General features: G+C 35.5%; 1 protein-coding gene across 1 annotated transcript in view; it reads left to right on the top strand.

Annotated features, from left to right (window-relative positions):
* Positions 1-18,897, top strand: part of LOC134418031 (uncharacterized) — a 73,581-nt gene extending 54,684 nt beyond the window's left edge. The window contains 3 exon segments of the mRNA XM_063155880.1: positions 16,819-16,825; positions 18,413-18,493; positions 18,495-18,897. Coding sequence (XP_063011950.1) covers positions 16,819-16,825; positions 18,413-18,493; positions 18,495-18,897 — 491 coding nt within the window.
* Positions 18,898-21,041: the final 2,144 nt, after the last annotated feature.

The following is a 21,041-nucleotide window of genomic DNA, read 5'->3' on the forward strand; positions in this document are numbered from 1 at the left end:
TTAAGAGCCTTGTCTATCAGCTTCACTGGACATAATACAATGAGAAAGGTTGATGCCAGAATATCTTATCATAACAACATGCATTGTTTTCTTTATTCTGTCAAGTTCTTAGTCTAAGCTAATCGTGAGCCATTTCTGTCTCTTGTCATGCTTCAATCTCTTAGTACATCTTGACATTGTTTCATTCCTGTAGACAGTCATCATCACTGTATCCAATGAATTGGAATTTGTAGATTAGGGAAAGGTTAAGTAGCCCTTCTGATTACACAGCATCTCAGGGCTGCTGCTCCCCAGTGGGACTTGCCCATGGACTGAATGATTGTTCCAGCTGGTGGGGGTGTGGAGGGAGTAAATTATGGAAACCTCATATTTAGGCCAAATTGCTGTTCTGGCTGTTTGGGGCTGAAGTGCAAAACAATGCACCATGCAATGAGTATCTCTCCAACAGGAAGAGGCAGAAATCAATAAAGATTTTTTGGGTGCTTTATTTTTGGTGGGCAGATGTTTCCTTGGATATCTCAGAGTCACAACTGTCCATTGACTAGAGAGCAAACTAGGGCATTAACTAAAAATCAAGTCTGCAGAAGCCATGGAGATGTAAGTCAGTGGATTTGTTAGATGAGTGAAATCCCATGTTATGTTTTATTCTTCTCATTCTTGCTGATATCTTCCTGAGGGTTAAGTTTCCTCACCTATTGAAGTCTATGCAACACCGCTATACTGTGCAAAAAAATGTATTACTTAAATTAAATTTCTGTGGTGTGTAGACTAATACTAATAATCAAGGTGCATCACATAGACCACTGGACAATTAAAATCCACAAACAAATTGTCTTAAAGTGACATTAAATTAAAATTAGGTAACATAGAAATAACAAGTCATTTTATTCTATTAGAGAACATGAAGTTACAATTAAAGGTGAGCTATCTAATTAAACGGAGGTTTTATTCCATTTTAAAAGTTAGGAAAGAAAAGATGCAGTTGAATAAACATTTTAATCCTGCAAATACAAGGCTGGTGACAAGGACATGCAGTTTGTGTTTATTTCGTCTTGTAAATGGCTTTGTTCCTCTCCATTGACTTTGAAGGGACCATGAGCAATCCATTGTTAAAGACAGAAAATATGAGTGTATAATTTCAGAAAAAAACCCCATATATTTTTAATATTTTTCAACATTTTCCTTAAAAAGCCCTTTTTGTACTATTTGCACCACAATTTACACTGACTTAATGAACTTGAAGCCACATTTCTTTTTCCCGTTGTTGCCTTGTCATCCTAAAGTTTCTTCATTTAAGAAATGAACATAGAGAAATGGAAAAAAATGAGGGAAAACATGTAATGTATGAATGAACTCTGTATACCTTAATGAAGATGCAAAATGCATTATTACTACTAACCTCAAAATAAAAGAAACATAGCCCACTTTAAAAAAAAAGATATGTCTGTTTGATTCTTTTGATAATGTTAACATTAGAACCCTGGATAAAGATACAAAAGTCTATAGAGCTCATCAATAGATCACAAAATTGGCAGCAAATAATACAATACAAACAGAATATTTGTAATGTAACAATTTGAAGAATAACATGGAAATTTCATTTTCTTTATAAATTATTCTTTTTATTTGATGTTAAAGAACTATGTGTTTACTCTGTAAGAAAGTAAAGTTGTACCTCAGTCACTTGATTTTAGTACAGATTTTGTGAGCTAAAACAAAGAAATGGAAGGGAGGGAGATTAATGGCAAAATAAAGTCCATTTGTCTGCAAGTTATTAAACACAGATGGAAAACTCCTGCACAAAAACAGATGGCTAGCAACTACAAAAAAATTAGCATATAGACAGTCATAACTGAATTCAATTAAATGAGAATCTAGATATTAATTAGGATTTAAAAGCAATATCATAAGGAGAAAAAACTGCATATTTCTAGAGCATAGGGAAGTCTGATTACAGGGGAGGATCTGTTGACATTTACATTTTAACTTCACATACTAATAATTATATGTCACACGAAGCTCTACAGTGGAGAGTAACATATTTTGTGTATGTTTTGCATGGAGGTCAGTTCCAATCTACTACCTCAGAGTGGGAATTGGCCTAAGAGACAAAATAATAAAGATTTTTCTTTTCCCTGGATATTGCTTAGTTTTTCAAATGTATTTCTAAGTTTATTTTGAGTGCATTGGTAAGCATTCTAAAATACTAATGTATTTCCAAAAATAGATATATTTTCTGTATGAAAAGGGTTTCCTCTCTGAACAGAAGGGCCATTGCTATTATACTTATAGAGTACTTCCTCTCTGTAGAGAATGGGACATTCTGATTGCAAAAAACTTCTATGGAGACTATAGAGACTTAGACTAGAGTCAAGAAGAAGCAGTTGTGCTTCTGTACATTAAATTGGAAATGGGAAATAGTTTTTGCAAGAGTAGAAATGTAAGACCAAATTCCAAAGCAGAAGTTATATTTTGCCTTTGTAAATTTCCTGTAGTTTAAGTTGAATGAAGTTCTTTACTTTACTTCTCACTATCATTTTCTGCTAGAAGTTGCAACCCCAATACACTGTAATATATTATCATTGCTCACAGCTGTCCACAAGCTTTGTATTGAATTTGTGACTCCTCAGTTAAAGCTTGTCAGGTCTGCTCTGCCTGAGCTTTGTTTTACTCGACTTGGGCATGAGAACAATCTAATAAACCAAGTGCCTATATCTAACTTGTTTTGCTTGGTTTTGTTTGTTTCTGGTTTTTTATATTTTTTAAAAAATCCTTTTGTGGTGACAAATGTAGTTTTTTGTTTTAGGTATTTTTCATATTCTAAGCAACCCGAGTGAAAAGCTTTTTACTGCCCTTTTATGTTAACAGATCTGAGCAAAAGAACGGTGTTGGAGCTGAACACCTGTTTCCATTCCTTAAGCCTTTCACACTGCACTCTTGGTTCTTAATGTAGAGACAATAGAGAAGTCTTTCCCACAGTAACTTGTTTTCCCTCCCTATCTCTTCTGAGCAAAACCAAATTTATTTGATTATTTAACTAAGCATATTCTTAATCAAGCCATGTTTTGTGATATTCAAATAGAATATTTGTAGCTGATTTTACTCACTTTACAGGTGCTAGATAGACCCATTATATCCATATTCTATATTTATTTTTATTGCAAATGTTCTGCATTTCTTTAAAAAAATATGTTGGAGGAGCAAGTGTCACTGTGGAGCTTGCAGTAGGCAAAGTAGGGCAACATGCTTTGCCCTGGATCTGTATAAAAGTTAAGCTGGGAAAAAAAGTGTTGTCTTTGCTGAGTTTGAGTGACACATGAAAGGCACTAGTAAAAAGAGAGAATCCTTCTTTACATACCTGCAGTCTTCATATATATATACAGACACACACATATATATCTATACGCATGTATGCGCGCGTGTGTGTATATATATACAAAGAAAAATTCATAAATTAAATATAAAATAAATGCCTGGAAACATCAGTTTGGCCATATAAGGAAAAAAAGAGCCATATTTTTACAGTTCACATAAGTTTTTCTTCAAATTACATTGCTTACCAAGATATGTTACTCTGCAGCAATCCTAGTGCAGTTATCAGAAACTGCTGCTCATGTATATTTGTTTCTTTGAGTTAATGTTTCTTGTATGCTAGCCATAAAGCAAAAACAATTTGCATTAATTTCGTCATCAGCAAGTATGGAAGTCAATAGAATATCAATATATAATTTCTCTAAAACATATTTTTTTCACAGATAATAAAAGCCTGTGAAAATTCAAATAGGAGGGAAATGAGGAAAAAAAACATCTCTGGAAAAGAGGAATGTCTTTTAAGATCATATTCAATGTGGTATATTGTGCATACATAGGGGCCTGTTCTTAATATCTCCTAAATGCCAAATAAAAAGAGTAACATTATCTTTCTTGGTTTGTTTTTTTGAGTTTCTTTTTACTACTTCTCTGTAGGACATCTCTTTTAAAATACTTAGCAGTGATCTTTCCGGTTCTGTGATAATTTCTTTTAAAAAACGATTTAAAATGGTTATCCCCTTGGAAATTATGATTTAGATATGCTTATATATTTTTTAAAATCACATATTTCCATGCTTTCATTTTTACTGTCATTTATTTTGGCCACACTCTTTCTAAAATTACCTCTAATTTGCTGTAAATTGCATTCTAACCTGAACTGTCTGAGCCCATTTGAATTCATTTCTATATTCCTTTGAAATGGGACTTTTCCTTTCAGAAAATATTTGAATACATTTAAAGACCTTGTTTGAATACAGCAATTTTGATAGTAGAAAGATGTAATAGGAATCAGAAAATAAATGGACCATGAAATTCTAGGGGTGAGGGGACGAGAGGAGAGGGAAGGGAGAAAATGGCATTAGGACTTTTCTTTGAAAATAAGAAAGAGTATTAGTTGTTACTATTTTTTTGCCACCTCAAGCAATTATACAATTTTTATGTACAAAACTCCTACATTTAGTTTTTAATAAGTGCCTGGGCAGTTTTATGGCCCAGGTTGAAATATTAATGCATTGAAATGTTAATTTGTTGAAGTTGTAGAAGATAGATAGATGGTGTTTTCTTACAGCTAAACTATGTCTATTTTAAGTGGTTGACTTAGCAGTAGGGAATTTTGATGCTAAGAAAACTTTCAGATTGATTTGCTTGTGTGCTCTGATTTTATTTTCATATTCATATATGTAGAAAATGCAATAAAAACCATCTATCAGACAGCAAATAAATAGTAAAAAAATTTAAGTAGTAGTCAGTGCATCCTCCCACCTGAGGCAAAAAGGTCACAAATAAAGAAAGATGAACTTGGAACTGTAGCTTACCCTGAGTAATCACTGTAGCTTACCCTGAGTAATCACAAGAAAAGAATGAAGACTACCAAATTACAAATAGATACACCAAACAAAGAACTCAAGATAGCTGGTCAACATTTTGTGATTGATATTACTTTGATGTAGTGCTTGCTATGTTAAATTAATTTCATCTTTTGCCAGCCTGATGTTAGTTAGTGTTCTTTGAATCTGAAAGACATGGACAGAGCAGCACTATCAGCACTGTCTTGGTGCTACAATCTACACTGGAGGAGTGATATTTTCTTACATGTTCTCGTCTTATTGCAGGGATTCCATACTGTGGTCTCCTTATCACAAAAGGTTCACACCTTCTTGGTGTTTCTTGTGGGTATCTCCTCAGAGCACTGACTCTTTCTCCTTCACAAGGTGGCTGACTGACTCCAGCACCCTTCTCACGCAGCCACCCCACTCTTTGCTTACAGCTGTGGCCTGTTAAAGTCAGGCCTGTTCCTAATCTTTGGCCCAGCTGCGACTCCTTAGGGGTATGTTTACTTTTCTACACTATCTTTATTTTCTTATATTCTCTCCCCCTACACTTACACAGTTTCCAATTTATGTGAAGAACACCAACAAACTGTTTTTATTCATTACTTGAGCATCTCTCGACACAAAACACTGTATTCCAAATGAACTCTGGTAAAAAGTTTTCAAATAAAGCCTGAAGAGCACACTATTGTGTGGGCAGTATGACAGAGTAAGTACAGACAGAGGGACAAGTGGGAGACTCATGAGATGCAAGATGCAGAATGCAATGACAGTGTCCTCATGAGTTCTCTCATCAGATGCTGAGATAAACCTCTCCTCACAGACATCACTGCACCCCTTACCACATTCAGAGCAGCCCTTCCTCATTTAAAAGACTGCCTCCATTCTGCTCCTGTTTCCCTCAAGCAGGTGTCTCCTTTCATCTCCTTTGTGTCAATCTCCTGTTTCTTACATTTCTCCAGTGAACTGGGAGAAGAGTGGCAAGGCAGGACACGAGATGCAGCCCAGCAAACTCAGTCTTTTTTTTATTCCTGTTCTAAGGAAATTTCACCCAAGAACTTGTGGCTTGAATACAAAGGTATAATATAAAGCCAAGTGGCAAACAGCATGAAAAGGAAGGAGAGGTGATACATGGCTGGGAGGAGATGTGGGAGATGGGAGGCTCTGCAGGATGCTGATAAAAATTCAGGAGGCCTCAAAACAGAGATGAAATTTCAGGAATTTCAGTTTGTCTTAAACTGATTGAAGTCTTCCTTCACTTTTGGGAAATGATTATGTGTTGGATGATTTCAACAATAAAGAAGTTTAATTGAATGGCCTGAGGGGGTAAGCATAAGTACTTTTTGCTTGCATAAAGTTTTTCTGCCTGTTTCATGAAAACAAGATCAGTTTTAAAAAAGCTTCAGACACATAAGGCTGAAAACAAAGTAGTAAAACTAAGCAACACAATGGAGTTCAGTTCTCATGGTTTTGGGGCTATTAACTGATAATATTGTGTGGGAATGGAGCAGGAATAGGCAGCTTTTAGTGGTGCATTTTGATGCCTGGATAAAAGCCTCAGCAGAGCATGAGCTCTGAGGTTAATTCCCAAGTTTCCAAGTGGTGGCCATTGATGCTTTAATCAGAAAGTTGTAGTGGATGAGGATACTAAGTATGGGGTTTTTTTCTGTGAATAAATTGCCTGTGTTTTTTTTCCAAAGAGTATCAGCTGCAAGAAGTAAAAATACTAAATAAGATTTTATATGTTTTTTAGGTTGTATGGTTTTTGTTTTGTAGTTTTGGTTTTTTTTTACCAGAAGGATAAAACCCAGTTTATTTTCCTAGTCAAGCCAGAATGTATTCAACTAAAATTTCCAATTAATTTCAAAAGGAAAATTAAGACTTTTGTACTCTGTGGTTTTATAACAGAATCACAAGCACAATGAAGACTAATTGTCTGGTTAAGTTGCCATGGATTTTTCAGTGAGAATCTTGGTAGAAATCTGAAGCTTAAAGATTCTGGAATGATGAGAAATAATTTCAAAATGGTTTTATTCTGCATTTTTATGAAGTTTATTCCTAAATGCCTAAATTGATATTTTTTAAATTTCTGATCATTTCCTTATATGGCTATAATGATCAATAATGTAATATCCCATGTCTGTAACATATATCTGTAATTTCAAAACAGGTTTGTACCAACTTCATTATAATGAAGTTTGCAAAGATTTTAAACAGTAGAACTTTTTAAAGACAAACTAACAAAATAGAAGTTTATCATTGTTACTGACAAATTGCCATATTTTGCTATACATGTATTTACATTTTCTCAAAAAAAAAAAGATTAATGGTGTATATTTTGGTCAAATGAAAAAACCCAGGAAGTTTGTGGGTTTTTTGTGGGGGTTTTTTGTTTGTTTTTTTTGGGGGAGGTTGTTTATTGTTGTTTTTTCTAATTACACTGATGCTTTTAATGTCATTCTGTCTTATATTTACATGAAGATGAATGTCATGTAGACACTGAAAGTAGTGCATTGCTCTTACAAGGGTCAGTTGTGGGTGTACTGACAGTACCTTGAAAACTCCTTGGTTTTCAATGACTTCCAGAAGAGGCAAATCTTGCAGTTCTGGGCCAGGCCATATTTCAGACTGCAACATCTCAGGCTGTCCTGAAAGGGAGATCATTATCAGCTTCAGCTCCTGCTCCCTTCATGGGCGCCAGGGGACATGCATTTCATCTGAAGGTGGGAAGTTCTTGAGTTCAGATGTAGCTTTTTATTCCACAGACAGATTAAAAGATTTTTCTTCCAAGGTAAAGTGCATTATTTTGGCAGAAAAGTTTTCTGTTTTACAGAACTTGCTTTTAGGCAGTTGTTGCAGACATGGGATGTCAAAACAGCAGATATTGATGGGTTTGCACTGTCAGAGACAAAGCTACTAGAATTTTGTATGAGCTTATGATTCTTCAAAGGTAAATGATCTTGCCTTCCTTATGGGTTTCTCATTTTACTTGGTGCATCCATAGTGCTTCACAAGGATGGGTGGCAGCCAGGGCAGTTCTTCAGGAAAGGTTTTGACAGTTTTCTCTGTTCAGCTTTACATCTGAAGTTTAAATGCATTTTCCTTCGAGTATCGGACCTATATGGTGTGCCCATTTTAAATTTATTTTCCAAGTGAAAAAGTTCTGTAAAATTTATGTGGATAGCAGTCCTATTTGTAATGTATAATCTGCTTGAATTGCCATGAAAACTATTCTTCCATAAATGATGAGCTAGGCAGAGAGAAAAGCATGCACCCTATTGTTTTGGAAAAATAGCTAATTTCAGCTGTTTTTCTATCTAGTGGTTTGAATTGCGTCATTGTTTTTCTTTGCAGTGCTTTGAAACATCAACCCTAGCAATGCTCCTGTGGAGAGAAGTAGAATAAAATTATATGGGCCAAAGCCTCTGTATTTTCAGTCTACTGTAGCATATTATGAAGCAATGTTTACAGGTAGATACCAGTTTGTATTTTCTTTGATGCAAATTTTGAAAGCCATCAATTGAATGTGCACATTATGGTGTCTTTTTTATTTGATTCTATCATAGAGTTTAAATGTTCAATATAAACACTTGTTTGAACAAAATAAGCTTAAAACACAGTTAAATATTCAAAAGAAATGATAAAAAAAATTAAGATTAGTGAAAACTAATTTCTTCACAATATGCCCATACTGACCACTTAACTAAATGAATCAATATCTCAGGACATATCCAAGCATCAATCTGACACTAGTAGTACAGTGATGAAATTTAGACACACGGTCAGGTTGGTATTCCTAGAATGAGTTGCTCAAAATGCTCTCACAAATGAACTAGTTATAGCTAAAACTATAGGAATGTGCAAGAAAACAGGGAAAAAACACCTGCATAATCTAACAGGCAGAAGATTTGGAAGAATCTTTGAAGAGAAGTCAGAGATTTTGTCAATTTGGTGAAGAGAGGACAAGAGGAAATAACTCTCTAGGATATTTTTAAGAGGCATTTGTAGAAGATTTTATTACCTTTACTGATCTTATACTCCATGTGCAGAAGGACTGTAGTAGTTGCTGTACAGTGGTATTCATTTAAAACACATTTGTCAGAGCTTGTGAGGACTTGGTATTTAGCTGATGGTAAATTGGTTTAATGGTCAGTGATGGAGCTCACAATCAGTTTACACCAGGCAGTAAGTTCTTAACTGGGTTGTTCTAAAGAGTCCCATACAGCTGTGGGCTTGAGGGGTCAGGACTGCTCTCTGGGAAGTCATAAAACTTCCTGAGAGATTTTTTGGTGACTGTTTTATTCCTTGAGATTATAGAAGTTCCCTTGAGCAGTTAAGAATGGACAAAGTCCTTGGCATCATGTAAGTGAGGCAATTGAAATTTTCCAGAAGCCTGTATTGTAAGGATATTTTTCTTTTGTTGAAACATGATGGTATAAGAATAAGGTAAAAGAGAAATATGATATAAAACAGAACAGTTAGTGTGTTAGTTAGCATGCACAAAATCTTATTAACTCCCCTTCTAGAGAATTTACAGAATAAGAAAATGGTGAACAGAGCCTCCCAAGTGGGCATGGGAAAAAAAATTGAAAAAACCCCAAAATGTTAGGTGACTGTCTACAAAAAACCATGATATTCTGCAATATTATGAATAAATGACATGATCTGTAGATATGGGGTTATGGAGTCTGCAAAGCATTGAGTGAGATAAATGGGGAAGTTCATTGCTCTCAGAGATATAATTTCAAATATTCTTCATCTCAGGAAGACATTTGGTTACACTCTGCTACCTTCCATTGGTTACAGGCACTGCTCTTGCTTTCAAGGTTACAGCAAGGAAGGTTGGAAATAAATCTGTGTTTTATTTTTGGTTTTAATGAATACTGAGGTGCTAGGGTCCCTGCTGGCCGTGAGAAGTACTTTCTATGCAAAAAATGTAGCTGCAGAATAAAGTGGCCCATGGATTAATTTATTGCCCCACACGTTTCTTTGTCTCCATATTCTCCATTTCCAAACCACTACAAGCTGAAAGATGACTTCTGAGGGATTTTCAGTAAGGTCTCACTACCATTAACATGTAGCAACATTTAAGTAAAATAATGCAAAGTACATGCAAAATTACCTGAAGTGATAAGCTTGGCTATACTAATCTGAGTGTGCAGATTTTTACTGCTTCAAATGATGCCATTCTCCTGGAGGTTATTAGGTTCACCCCTTCTACTTTCTAAGGTGATGCAAATGGAAAGAATCAGGCTGCGTGTGATCACCACACAGTGTGCTTTCATGTACATGGGCTAGGGAGCTTTCAGCTGTAGCACAGGATCCCTCCTCTTCATCTTAAGTATCAGCAGGCTAACATAACACTATTAATCACTAAGTTCAAAAGCAAAGATTTCTGTGCTGCTGGACACTTGTGAAGGACACTTATATAAATCAAAGAACATATGAAGCGAGAAGAGAGATAAGAGTAATACAAATAAGATGAAACTCAAAATATATCTGCAGTGAGATAATTTATAGAGGGTGTAGCTAAGTTTTTCTCATCTTGCTTTTATTAACTCTATGGTTTTGATCATACAAAGGTGTTCTTGACACTCTTTCTGTGATGGTACTGATAAATAACAAAGAAACCAAACAGCCTAGAACTTCTGGATTATAAAATATGTACATTTTTTTCTTACTCATCAAGATAGTTGAAAGTAAATAAACTAAATTCTTGCAAAACAATAAAACAAAATGCTCTTTATTTTTACTGCTCTTTACAATATTACAAATCTGAAGGATATGTAAAGTGCATATACATTTACATATACATATATATTTAAACTTATTCTTGTTGTTATTTAGAGATTGCATATTTTCACTAGATTGTCCTGCTTCAAATTGCAGCAGAATGCAATGGGTTCCATTCTAAGTTATACTGTTATAAATTGAGAATATTATTATGAGGGAAAAAAAGTCCAAGACATAGAAGCTTTTATGTAAAAATATAAAATACGATCACAGATCAAGCAAACATTTATATATACTTCCTAGTTAAAATTGGTGACATTATTTCAGATTACATAAATATCAGATGCATAAGACTGACATATTTAAGAACTATAAATATCTATATCATGTAAGATCAGTATACAGTGGTAATTTTATATTATGACTGTAAATTCCAAGCCCCCATGCTTTTATAGAAATTTTTCAAGGGACAAAAGGACTCCCATCCATTTAGAGTATATTATTCTTGCTCATTCTTCGGGTTGTTAGGTACACTACTGTAACAAAAATATTCTTTCCTTGTTGAAAGGAAAAAAATTTTGAAGAGAAAAATTATTTTGAAAAGAGAACTGTGTATTAGCTTAGAAAAGAATGAATGTGGGATGAAATGAAGATCTCAAAAGACCTCAGTCAGAAACTTAATGTCATAAACATTTCTTATACCACTACATTAAGTTTTATGACTGTCTCTAGAATGATTTTCAAAATTCTATGAAAGTGGGTTTTGGTCTAAAGCTGAACACAGTTGGAGTCTTTTCCAGCAATTTCTTTTAAAGAAGAGAACCTTTCAAACACTTGCAGTTCAGTTTTGAATACAGATTCTCATTTTTTTAAACTGTACTGCTGCTTTAATATCACAATTTTTTAAGGAAGGAGCCTTATTAAATATCTACCTAAGTCAATCAGAGCCAATCTGGACAAACTCATTAAATTTCTAATACAAGAAGCAAGACTAGAAGGACATTTTTGTATCTTCTGCTTAGCTAGAGCAAAAGTTGGAAGAAGATCCTTCCATTTACAATAAAATATGTCTGTTTTGATTCAGAAATGGATAATCTATGTAAAATTAGGCTGTACATTGATTTTATGATGTTTTACTTAGACTGAATTGTGTTATCAAAATTGTATAGTCAGGCAGTCCCTTGAATATTTTATCAGATGCATTTATTTCTAGTTTTTTGCCAGTCAATGACAGGTGTGTGGTACATACCAATTATATCTTACTTTCCTCACACAGTAAGGTGTTATTATTTCACAGCTTTTGAGCTTGTCAGTGCAGGTTGATTACTTCTAATTTTCCTTTTATAGGACAGACTCTAGAGTAGTTTTTTTTTAAAGTATAGAAGTACTAAATTAGTTCTGTGGTGCTGTCAGAGACTAGTAAAGGTGATCTGTTTTGAGACATCTCAGGCCTGGAATGTGTGGTAGGGGTGGCTGCTCTGGTGAGCTGCACAGTCTGTCTGTCAGTCCTGTCACACTGCAGGCAGCCCCCAGTGTCACCTAACCTGGTCCCTAAAAGGCCGAGAGAACAAAAGTCCCACCTGGGAGGGAGGCCCAGGATGGGCCAAAAAGGTTTAATAAGGTTCACCATCAGCCAAGCACATCGTCCTTTAATCCTGTCTTCATCTTGGAGTTTTACATTGCTGGAACCCAGGTCTTGGTAGCTACATCTGCTTTTCTCTTTCCTTTTTCCTTCTTCTCATGGAACATAACATCAAATGGATTCTATTGTCTATGTTCACTGGGCCAAGTCTATACTCTGATAAGTGATGATATGTTGTATTTACTCTTTTGCCAATGTTCCTTAATTTTCTGCACGTTGCCAGTAAACTTTTGTGTGGTTTCTACCTCTTGAGAATAAGTGGTTGAGATCTTTTCCTTTCTGTCTACTTAGAGCAAAAGAATCCTGATATAGCCCTAATTGTGAGTGACCAGAGTGTAATAGCTGTACAACTCCACCCTTTGTGTTCCCTTTAGAAGGCTACACCATACTAAAAAAGTTCTTTCCTTGAGAACTAAAAATTGCCGTAGTCCTCACTGGATGACAACAGCATCAAGTGGCTCTGGTAACACAATTGTTACTCACCATACTTCAAAGGACATGTGCTAACACACAGTTTTGTGTAAAAATATAAAGAACTCCTAAACTGAAAGAGATACTAGCAGAGTTCTTCCAGCCAGTATGCATCTTTTATAACTCATAATGATTTAGAGAAGAAAAATTGCAAATCTGCATATATGGAGAGATATTAGATGTTCTACAAACAGCAGTAAACAGGGGTTTAAAGCCACAATGGAAACATGGTTCTAAAAATGTTTTACAGATATGTTGTTTTTTGCTGCAGAATGAAAATTTAATCTTGCAATTTCCATGTTAAGTGGATCTGCAAGTTCATTACATGGAATAATTTATTGTGGTTTGTTCTCTCAGAAGCAAACAAGATAAACACAAGAAGCACATGTTGGTTCTTCCTTAAATTTAAATGATAATTCAATAAAACACTGTATATTCTCGAGTTGCCAGCAGATGTGTGTTTCACACATCTTCTGAGAGTCACAGTGTACAGCTGAGGCTCCTTACTAACATGGGAGTTGTTTAACAGTTAATTGGAGAAGCTGGAGACTGCAACCAATGCAACAGGATTCTGCTTCTTCATGGAGGGTCCAATGAAGTTTTAGTTCTGCTTCAGAAGTGGAATTCAGAAGTCAAGGACAGAACCTAAGGAATACTCTGTTTAAAATGATATTATTTGAAAACTAAATTTTCTCAAAGAGCAAAGTGTCGCAGACATGTTTTTATGAAAATCCTTTCCTTAGGATTTTTTTCCTCCAGGGAAGCTGAGAGGCCTCAGGGACAAAATGTAAACAATGGTTATCTGCTGCTGTGGAATGCAACAGGTGCATCTATGATTGGTCTCATGTGCTTCTTTGGAATTAATGGCCAGTCACGGCACAGCTGGCTCTCGGTCTCTCTGAGCCGCAAACCTTTGTTATTCATTCTTTTCTATTCTTAGCTAGCCTTCTGATGAGAACTTCTTCTTCTATTCTTTTAGTATAGTTTTAATGTAATATATATAATAATAAATCAAGCCTTCTGAAATATGGAGTCAAATCCTCGTCTCTTCCGTCATCCAAAGACCCCTGTGAACACGGTCACAGCAAAGCAATGTAAAAAGTGATAGCCTCTACTACTGCTAGTCAAAGTATAGAGTAGAAATAGAGGTTTAATTAAAACACTTCTGTGGAAAAGATGTCCAAAAATTTAATTTCCTTCCTAAGGCAGGCAATGCTTTTCTGCTTCTGAAAAGTCTTATGGCATCAATAGCAAAAATATGTCAACTATGCTTTCAGAAATAAAGGGAAATACAGACTGGTCTTATACTTGGCATTATAAGAATTTTTTAACAGCTTTTTATAGTATTTAAATTTTAATTTGAGATCTCTAATGGAAAATTTCTTTGTTTCTTCAAAAATAGTGTCTGTAGTCCTTCCTTGTATAATAGTGTGATCAAAATTTGGATTAGAACCAAGAATATGTAAAATGACATTTTAGGAAGCAAATGGGAAATTGTCCAGTCATTGCTTTACTGTCTTACCCTAAAGAAGGAAAGATATTCAGTTGTTACATTGAACAGTTGCTGCATTATCTCTGCAATACTCAAGGAAGTTCAATGACAAATGACAGGAAAATCAATACGGTGCTGTACAATTGCTTTTTTGTAGAGAAAGGCAGTCTTATTTGTTTTTCTAAAACAGTCTGGAAGCTATGTTAAAAATAAATGATGTTGACATTCTTAATAATTTTTAAAATATCCTGCATGCATAGGTCCTGTGTAGCAATCTCTGGTGCCTTGACTTGGCTCCTTTTTCCTGTGGAATCCATGCCTCGCTCATTGCATAGGACAATGGCAAGCTTGTGAATGAAACAAGGTTGTACAGGACAGGGGCATAGCATCTTTCTTAACACAAGATGGCAGGAAATAAGTGGAAAAAAAATCTAGAATGAGAGAAAACTGCTCTGGCAGAGAAGAGTGATTTGCTAATTTGGACACTCTAATGCCCCTGGTCAAATCACTTCTGTCACTGTTTTATGAAATTTCCTTGTAATCTGGGCAAGGATAGAGGATTTTTTTGCCTGTGTGCTCATCAAAAGCACATTCTTTCATTACATTGCAAAATCTGGAGTATTTTAAAAATAAATATTTTGAAGACTGTGTGTCCTCTGACCTATCAGAACATTAGCATCTTAAATTGAATAAAGCTAGTTACAGTAATGACTCTCTGCTCCAGTGATTATAACACCACCATCTCACACCAAAGGTGACAGACAAAATCAATACTGATCATTCAGAAAATACATAGTGGCAAATATCAAAAGCTTACAAAAAGTTAATAGTCCTGTTGTAATAACAGGTCATAATTAATATGGCTTTAAAAAATGAAATTAAATTTTAAGGAGTTGCATATTCTGTGCTAATTCTGTAAGCATCACTCAGTTGCTACTGAGGTAGTTTTAAAAGAAAAATTATCTATATTATGCTATATACAGTATAATAATAACAAAATAATATATATAATATGTCATTCATATTTAATTAAAACTGAAACATAAAAATTTGTAACAAAAAGTGGAATTTATGTAACAGAGAGAGACTTGGTTGAGGTAGTTTGACGTCAGTATAAAACTTGAAGTATTCCCAACAGGTATAAACCAAAATGTCAGTGAAGCCACTGGGGAAAAAGCAGTTCTATTGATCTTATACAACAACAACAACAACACATAATTAGGGCAGCACTCTGCAGCACTGTCTGCCTTTCTTTAACTACCTTGGAATCTGTAATTTGAGTCTTTGTCTTATCACAAGTGTAATTTGTGAATTAATGTGCTGCATGTTTTATTCTGATAACTTAATCCATTTTACAGATTGTAGTTGTTTGAAGACAAAAGAAGCAGTTTTGCTGGATTGATTCTCATAAAGTTTAAGCCAAGACTTATACATAATGTTTCCAACTACTTGTATAGCAAAAGAACAAAAAGCTAGTCTATATCTGCTGAAATAAAAGAATTAGTAATTGCTGAGCCTCAATATCTCATTGCAGTACTGTGTTTGTGGTTGATTTCATCCTGAAATTCAGAACAAATAATGTGGTTTTGCTAATATGAAGGGGGAAAAGGAAGTAGGCCAGGACAGTATTGCCAGAATGAAGTTTGCCATATTTATGGAGAAATTATTTTGACTTCCCAGTAGGATCTTACATGAATAAGGCAAGATTGAGTTCAGAGTTGAAACAAATAAGGGTTTCCAATCAATTAGTATCGGACAGATTAATGCATTCTAAGGCTAATAGAAGACTCCCAAAATGCCCTGTGATCCACAATGTTATGTCACTCATTGTGAAACTCTCTGCCCCAGGGGAGGTACCTGGGCAAATATAAACCTGAGCATATAAAAACCTCATAGATTTGGTGTTCCAAGGATTTCTTCCACCACTTCTTTGGAACTTCCCCCACCACCCAATGGATCTGGTCTGTGACCACCACCTCAACCAAGATTGCACAAGTCTCACTGCCAGGCCTTTAGATGGTGCGATCTTCACACTCTTGTTCTTTCCCTTTCCTTCTTGTCCCTTGAGCATGTCCTTGGGTTCTGCTTTGCTTTCATGTTGTTGTTACTATAGATAAAAATAACCAAAATGGTTACATACCTGTTTTCCTTTCAGCCAAATTGTTCTGTAATAAACCCTAGTAACAAGAACTGTGTTACCCTCACCTTCTGTGGGGTGTTAATAACAACTTGCCTGTTTTAATTTTGAATAATTATTTAAAGAAGATACATTTGAAGTGATATTTAATGAAGAATTAGCAAATAAATTTCTGTGTTGCAAAAGAGACCACTATAAAACTTACACAAATGTCACTTCAGTCCAGAAATCCAAAATTTGGAGCATATTGAAATTCTTCACAGATCTGTGATGATATCTTTTGTACAGAATATTGCATTCAGAAAGTGAGAGATGGTTTAAGAGTTACTTGAAAAGGGACAAGCTAATATTGTAGCAATGATCAGTAGGATAACTTTCTTTCTTATCTAATTTGATTATTTTCTGAATAAGCATACAAGAGAATCCAAGGAAAGGGAAAATAATGCAATTTTTTGTTTGTGTTTTCTTATGACACTTCCAGCTTCCAGGTCAGTCTGGCTTTGTTCAAAGCCAAGTGCTTTTTTTATGAAAGGTATTTTCTTGCTGGAAGAAAACGTTCTTGGTACTAAAAGCCAAAACTAAACACCAAACAAGAATTTGTCACATACACATCCAGGGTTTTGTATAATTTTTAAATAAGCCAGTTCCAAGTTCAAATGTGTCATTCGTATCACAGTCCTTTGGCTCTGGAGAATAATTCTGAATAGCTTTGATTATTGCTAAGACTCCAGTGGGATAAAAGCACTAGGCCACTTTCAGTAAGGTCACATCCTGCATATGTTTACACTATCACTTTTTTTTCTGAACGTTTAAGACCATTTTCAGAGGAACGTGCTAAAAAGGCTGGGTTTCTGCATGGAAACCGCTTTTATGTCTTCTGTGATCCTTACCATCTTCTTGAAAGGCATTCCCAGAAGAAGGCTGAATCTTAACTTCCATTAAAGAGAGAGTTTCCATATGTGCTCTTTCTCTGTACCCTAAATCTTTTTTTTCCCTGTAAGGGAGTATGGCATTGCACACCACCTTTTATATATACACAGAGAGAAACAAAAATGTTCTATAGCACCAGTGATGTTTTCTGTTCCAGGACACTCATCAGAAGTGCATTGGGCAGGGACTGTGCCACAGCACATGCCACAGTTGAGACAGCCACAGTACACAGAGTATCATTATACTATTTCAGAAGGCTTTAAGCATTTGCCCAAATAGAAAAAAAGCATACCACCTCAAAAGGCTTCAAGCATCTGCCCATAGAGTGCAACATCAAATCACATCAGCAGGCTTTAAGTGTTTGCCCTTCTTGTTCTTTAGCCCAACCTTTTATCCTCCCCATGTTGATGCACTGCCCTGTGTGCCCTCTGTTCCCTTTGGTGGTTGGTCAGTGCCCTGGGCACTCCCTGGCTCATGGCTGTCAGTGCTGCTCACCTGCTGCTCACAGCTGTGCCCGCTGGGGATGGGGCTCAGCCCAGCCCCATCCCAATAACCACAAACTGTGTGCCTACAGGACTGTTCCCTATTTCTTTTGAGTTACTTTCTTTATGTTTTTTTAGGATCATTTGCACAGGTGTTCTGTCAAAAGTTGAATAGAAAGAGAAGAAATAGTATTAAAAATTCAGTTCATCTGAAAAGATGAAAGAAAAATTCTGAAGAAAAATTCTTCTATAGCACTGAAGAAAATGCAAAGGAAAAAGAGTAATGCCAGAGGATTGCTAGCCGATCTACAGCAGCTGCCATCAGACCCAAGACTTTACTGAACATATGATTCCCTTTGGACCAGCTTGTCCTTACACAGTCCCTGGAAAGGTCTCGATACTGTGAAAATTTGTTTAAGGTTTAAGTTAATTAATTCTTCATTACCTGGCTTTGTTTGTTTGTTTTAATTCATATTTTGATTTTATCCACATTTTAATACACGTGACTGGCTATCCCAGCAAACGAAAACAGAACATTTGGATGATGCAGCTAAAATACTCTCTTGGATCAGTTGAAACTGAAGAAGGGAGGTAATTTCCTTGTGCTTATAAGCAGTAATTTTACTGACACCTTTCACTCATCATTCACAGATGATATGGGAGGCAGGAGCAGGGAGGTCATTCTTCCCCTGTACTCAGCCCTGGTGAGGCCACACCTTGAGTATTGTGTCCAGTTCTGGGCCCCTCACTTTAGGAGGGACGTTGAGATGCTTGAGAGTGTCCAAAGGAGAGCAACGAGGCTGGTGAGGGGCTTGGAGCACAAGCCATATGAAGAACGGCTGAGGGAGCTGGGGTTGTTCAGCCTAGAGAAAAGGAGACTAAGGGGGGACCTCATCAATCTCTACAACTTCCTGAAGGGTGGCTGTGGTGAGCTGGGGGTCGGTCTCTTTCTCCAGGCAACAACAGATAGAACAAGAGGACACAGCCTCAAGATGCGCCAAGGGAGATGCAAGCTAGAATTAAGGAGGAAGTATTTTACAGAAAGAGTGGTCAAATACTGGAATCATCTGCCCAGGGAGGTGGTGGAGTCACCATCCATTGATGTGTTTAAAAAAAGACTGGATGTGGCACTTGGTGCCATGATCTAGTTGAGGTGTTAGAATATGGGTTGGATTCTATGATCTTAAAGGTCTCTTCCAACCTAGAAATTCTGTGATTCTGTGATATCTTGTTAATGATTCTTTCATTTTCTCAAGCCAAGACAGGTACGTACTGAACTGCTGCATGTCACTGTCTGCCAGACTGGGCTGCTCTAAGGATATCTCTTGGCTGAGAGGCAAAGTGCCACAGGGCTGCAGGGTTGCCCTGCCCGTGACTGCGTCCAGGAGAGGAACCAGTGTCTGGGAAGTGATGCTGCAGCAATGGGTACAAGAGACAGAGTAAGGTGTTATCAGTTGGGATTAATTGCTGCTGCTTACTTTCTCCACTTGTTTACCTTCCACCTCATGTTTGCTCCTCATCCCTTCCCTAGAGTCTACTTCTAGCTTCTCATTGGTGGAAAGAAAAAGTCTATTTGTCTATGCATCTCAATATCCTTGAGCTGTTTTTGTTCATGACTGTAGTCTCATTGCTTTAATTTTTAATTGTTTTTGGAGCATGCTTATTTTAAGATCAAGCTTTGTTCAGGTTGAATTGCTGCAATGAAGTTACTGGTAGAATGAAAATAACTTCAAGTGAATTTCTAATTTCTTTATTAAATAAGAAACTGCTATTGATTGCATGTAATAGCATGCAATTTCCTTTTCATGTTCATAGCCTCTGTGCATCTTTTTCTTCTGCAGTTCAAGTGGATGAACTAAATGTCAGTGGTCAGTGAAATAATATTTTTCACATTTTTAATATATATATACATACCTTAAAAAATATTTAATATATAGTTACTTTTTGGTTTTTTTTCAGAAAGCCTCTGTCATTTAACCTCTCTCTGTTGAGGTGTTCTGTGCTCTGACATAATGCTGGTGAAGAGGACTGATATCTGTTTGTAAATTGTATTTTTATTATTGCTGTTTCTCATTTAAAGAAAATTGAATAAATTAAAAAAGTAAAAAATACAATAAAGAAAAATATGTGCTCTCATAGAAATTTATTAAAAGTACATAGTTTCTGATCTTAACAGAGAATTTTATAGGATTACTCTGACAGAAAAGGATATGCATTATTTGAAAAATTGTTTTGGAATTTCCCTTTTCTTACCTAATTGTTTGCATTATCCAGGAAGAATGTTCATGCATATGTAAATGGGTTTTACAGTCTTTATAACCATGAAGGGTATCTTATAGTATAATAAAAAAACCCAGTTCCTTTTTCTAGAATATATGACCAAGTTTCTCATAAAAATCAAAGGGAAATAAAAAATAAAATGATTGACCAATGAGAAGAATTTTATAGAAGCAAAATAGTGCTTTAGTGTGTTACACTGAATATGTTTGTAGTTAGTAAAATACAAGTTTTCCTGTTTACAGGAAATTTTCAAGACTTCAAATGTTTTGTTCTCTGCATAAGAAATAATGACTACAATTTTGACTTTCCATAAATAAATCTGAAATGAAAAATGAAACTGTTTTTCTGGAATTCTTAAAAGGCTTTATCTTGCCTCACAACAGAAAAAAGCATTTTAAAATAAAAAAAAAATCTTTAAGTATGCATACAGATTTGTGTAAAAGATATCAATAAACAATATTTTTCAATTTTTGTCTTTTAAAATTTGAGTCAAAAATTTAATGGAAATAGATTTTCTTCTGAGAAACTTTTATTAATAATAGAGCATTTCTACCATAAGAGAAGCTGCTAACAGCAGGAACAGACACATAATACTTGCAAGGATCTCTGCTGGTATTGTAATTCGCACATCTTTTGGCAGATGCACAGAAATCCTTGTACCTATGTGCCTCTCTCTTATGATAGCCCATTTCTCCTCTGTCTTTTTCTACATGGCATGTTGTGGAGCATTGCTATTACGTATCTGAAGAGCTAGAGCAAGATTGACTGGAAAATGACAAATACACTGAGTAATATTTGATTCCTATTATTCTGCTGGGGAAAGTGAATGTTCCAATGCGCAAATAATTTATGGGTTATTTTCTGATACTGACACTTATTTTTAGTTAAAATAAAAACCACCTATTTTTTGTTTTTGTATTACTGTTTTTTTCCTAATAAACACTTATGCATGTAACAGTCTTGCTCACAGGGCAAACCTGAAAACAGTGTTTCTGTGATCGGCATGGCTGGA

This window comes from Melospiza melodia, chromosome 4 (genome assembly GCF_035770615.1).
Source record: "Melospiza melodia melodia isolate bMelMel2 chromosome 4, bMelMel2.pri, whole genome shotgun sequence".
NCBI classification, from domain to species: Eukaryota; Metazoa; Chordata; class Aves; order Passeriformes; family Passerellidae; genus Melospiza; species Melospiza melodia.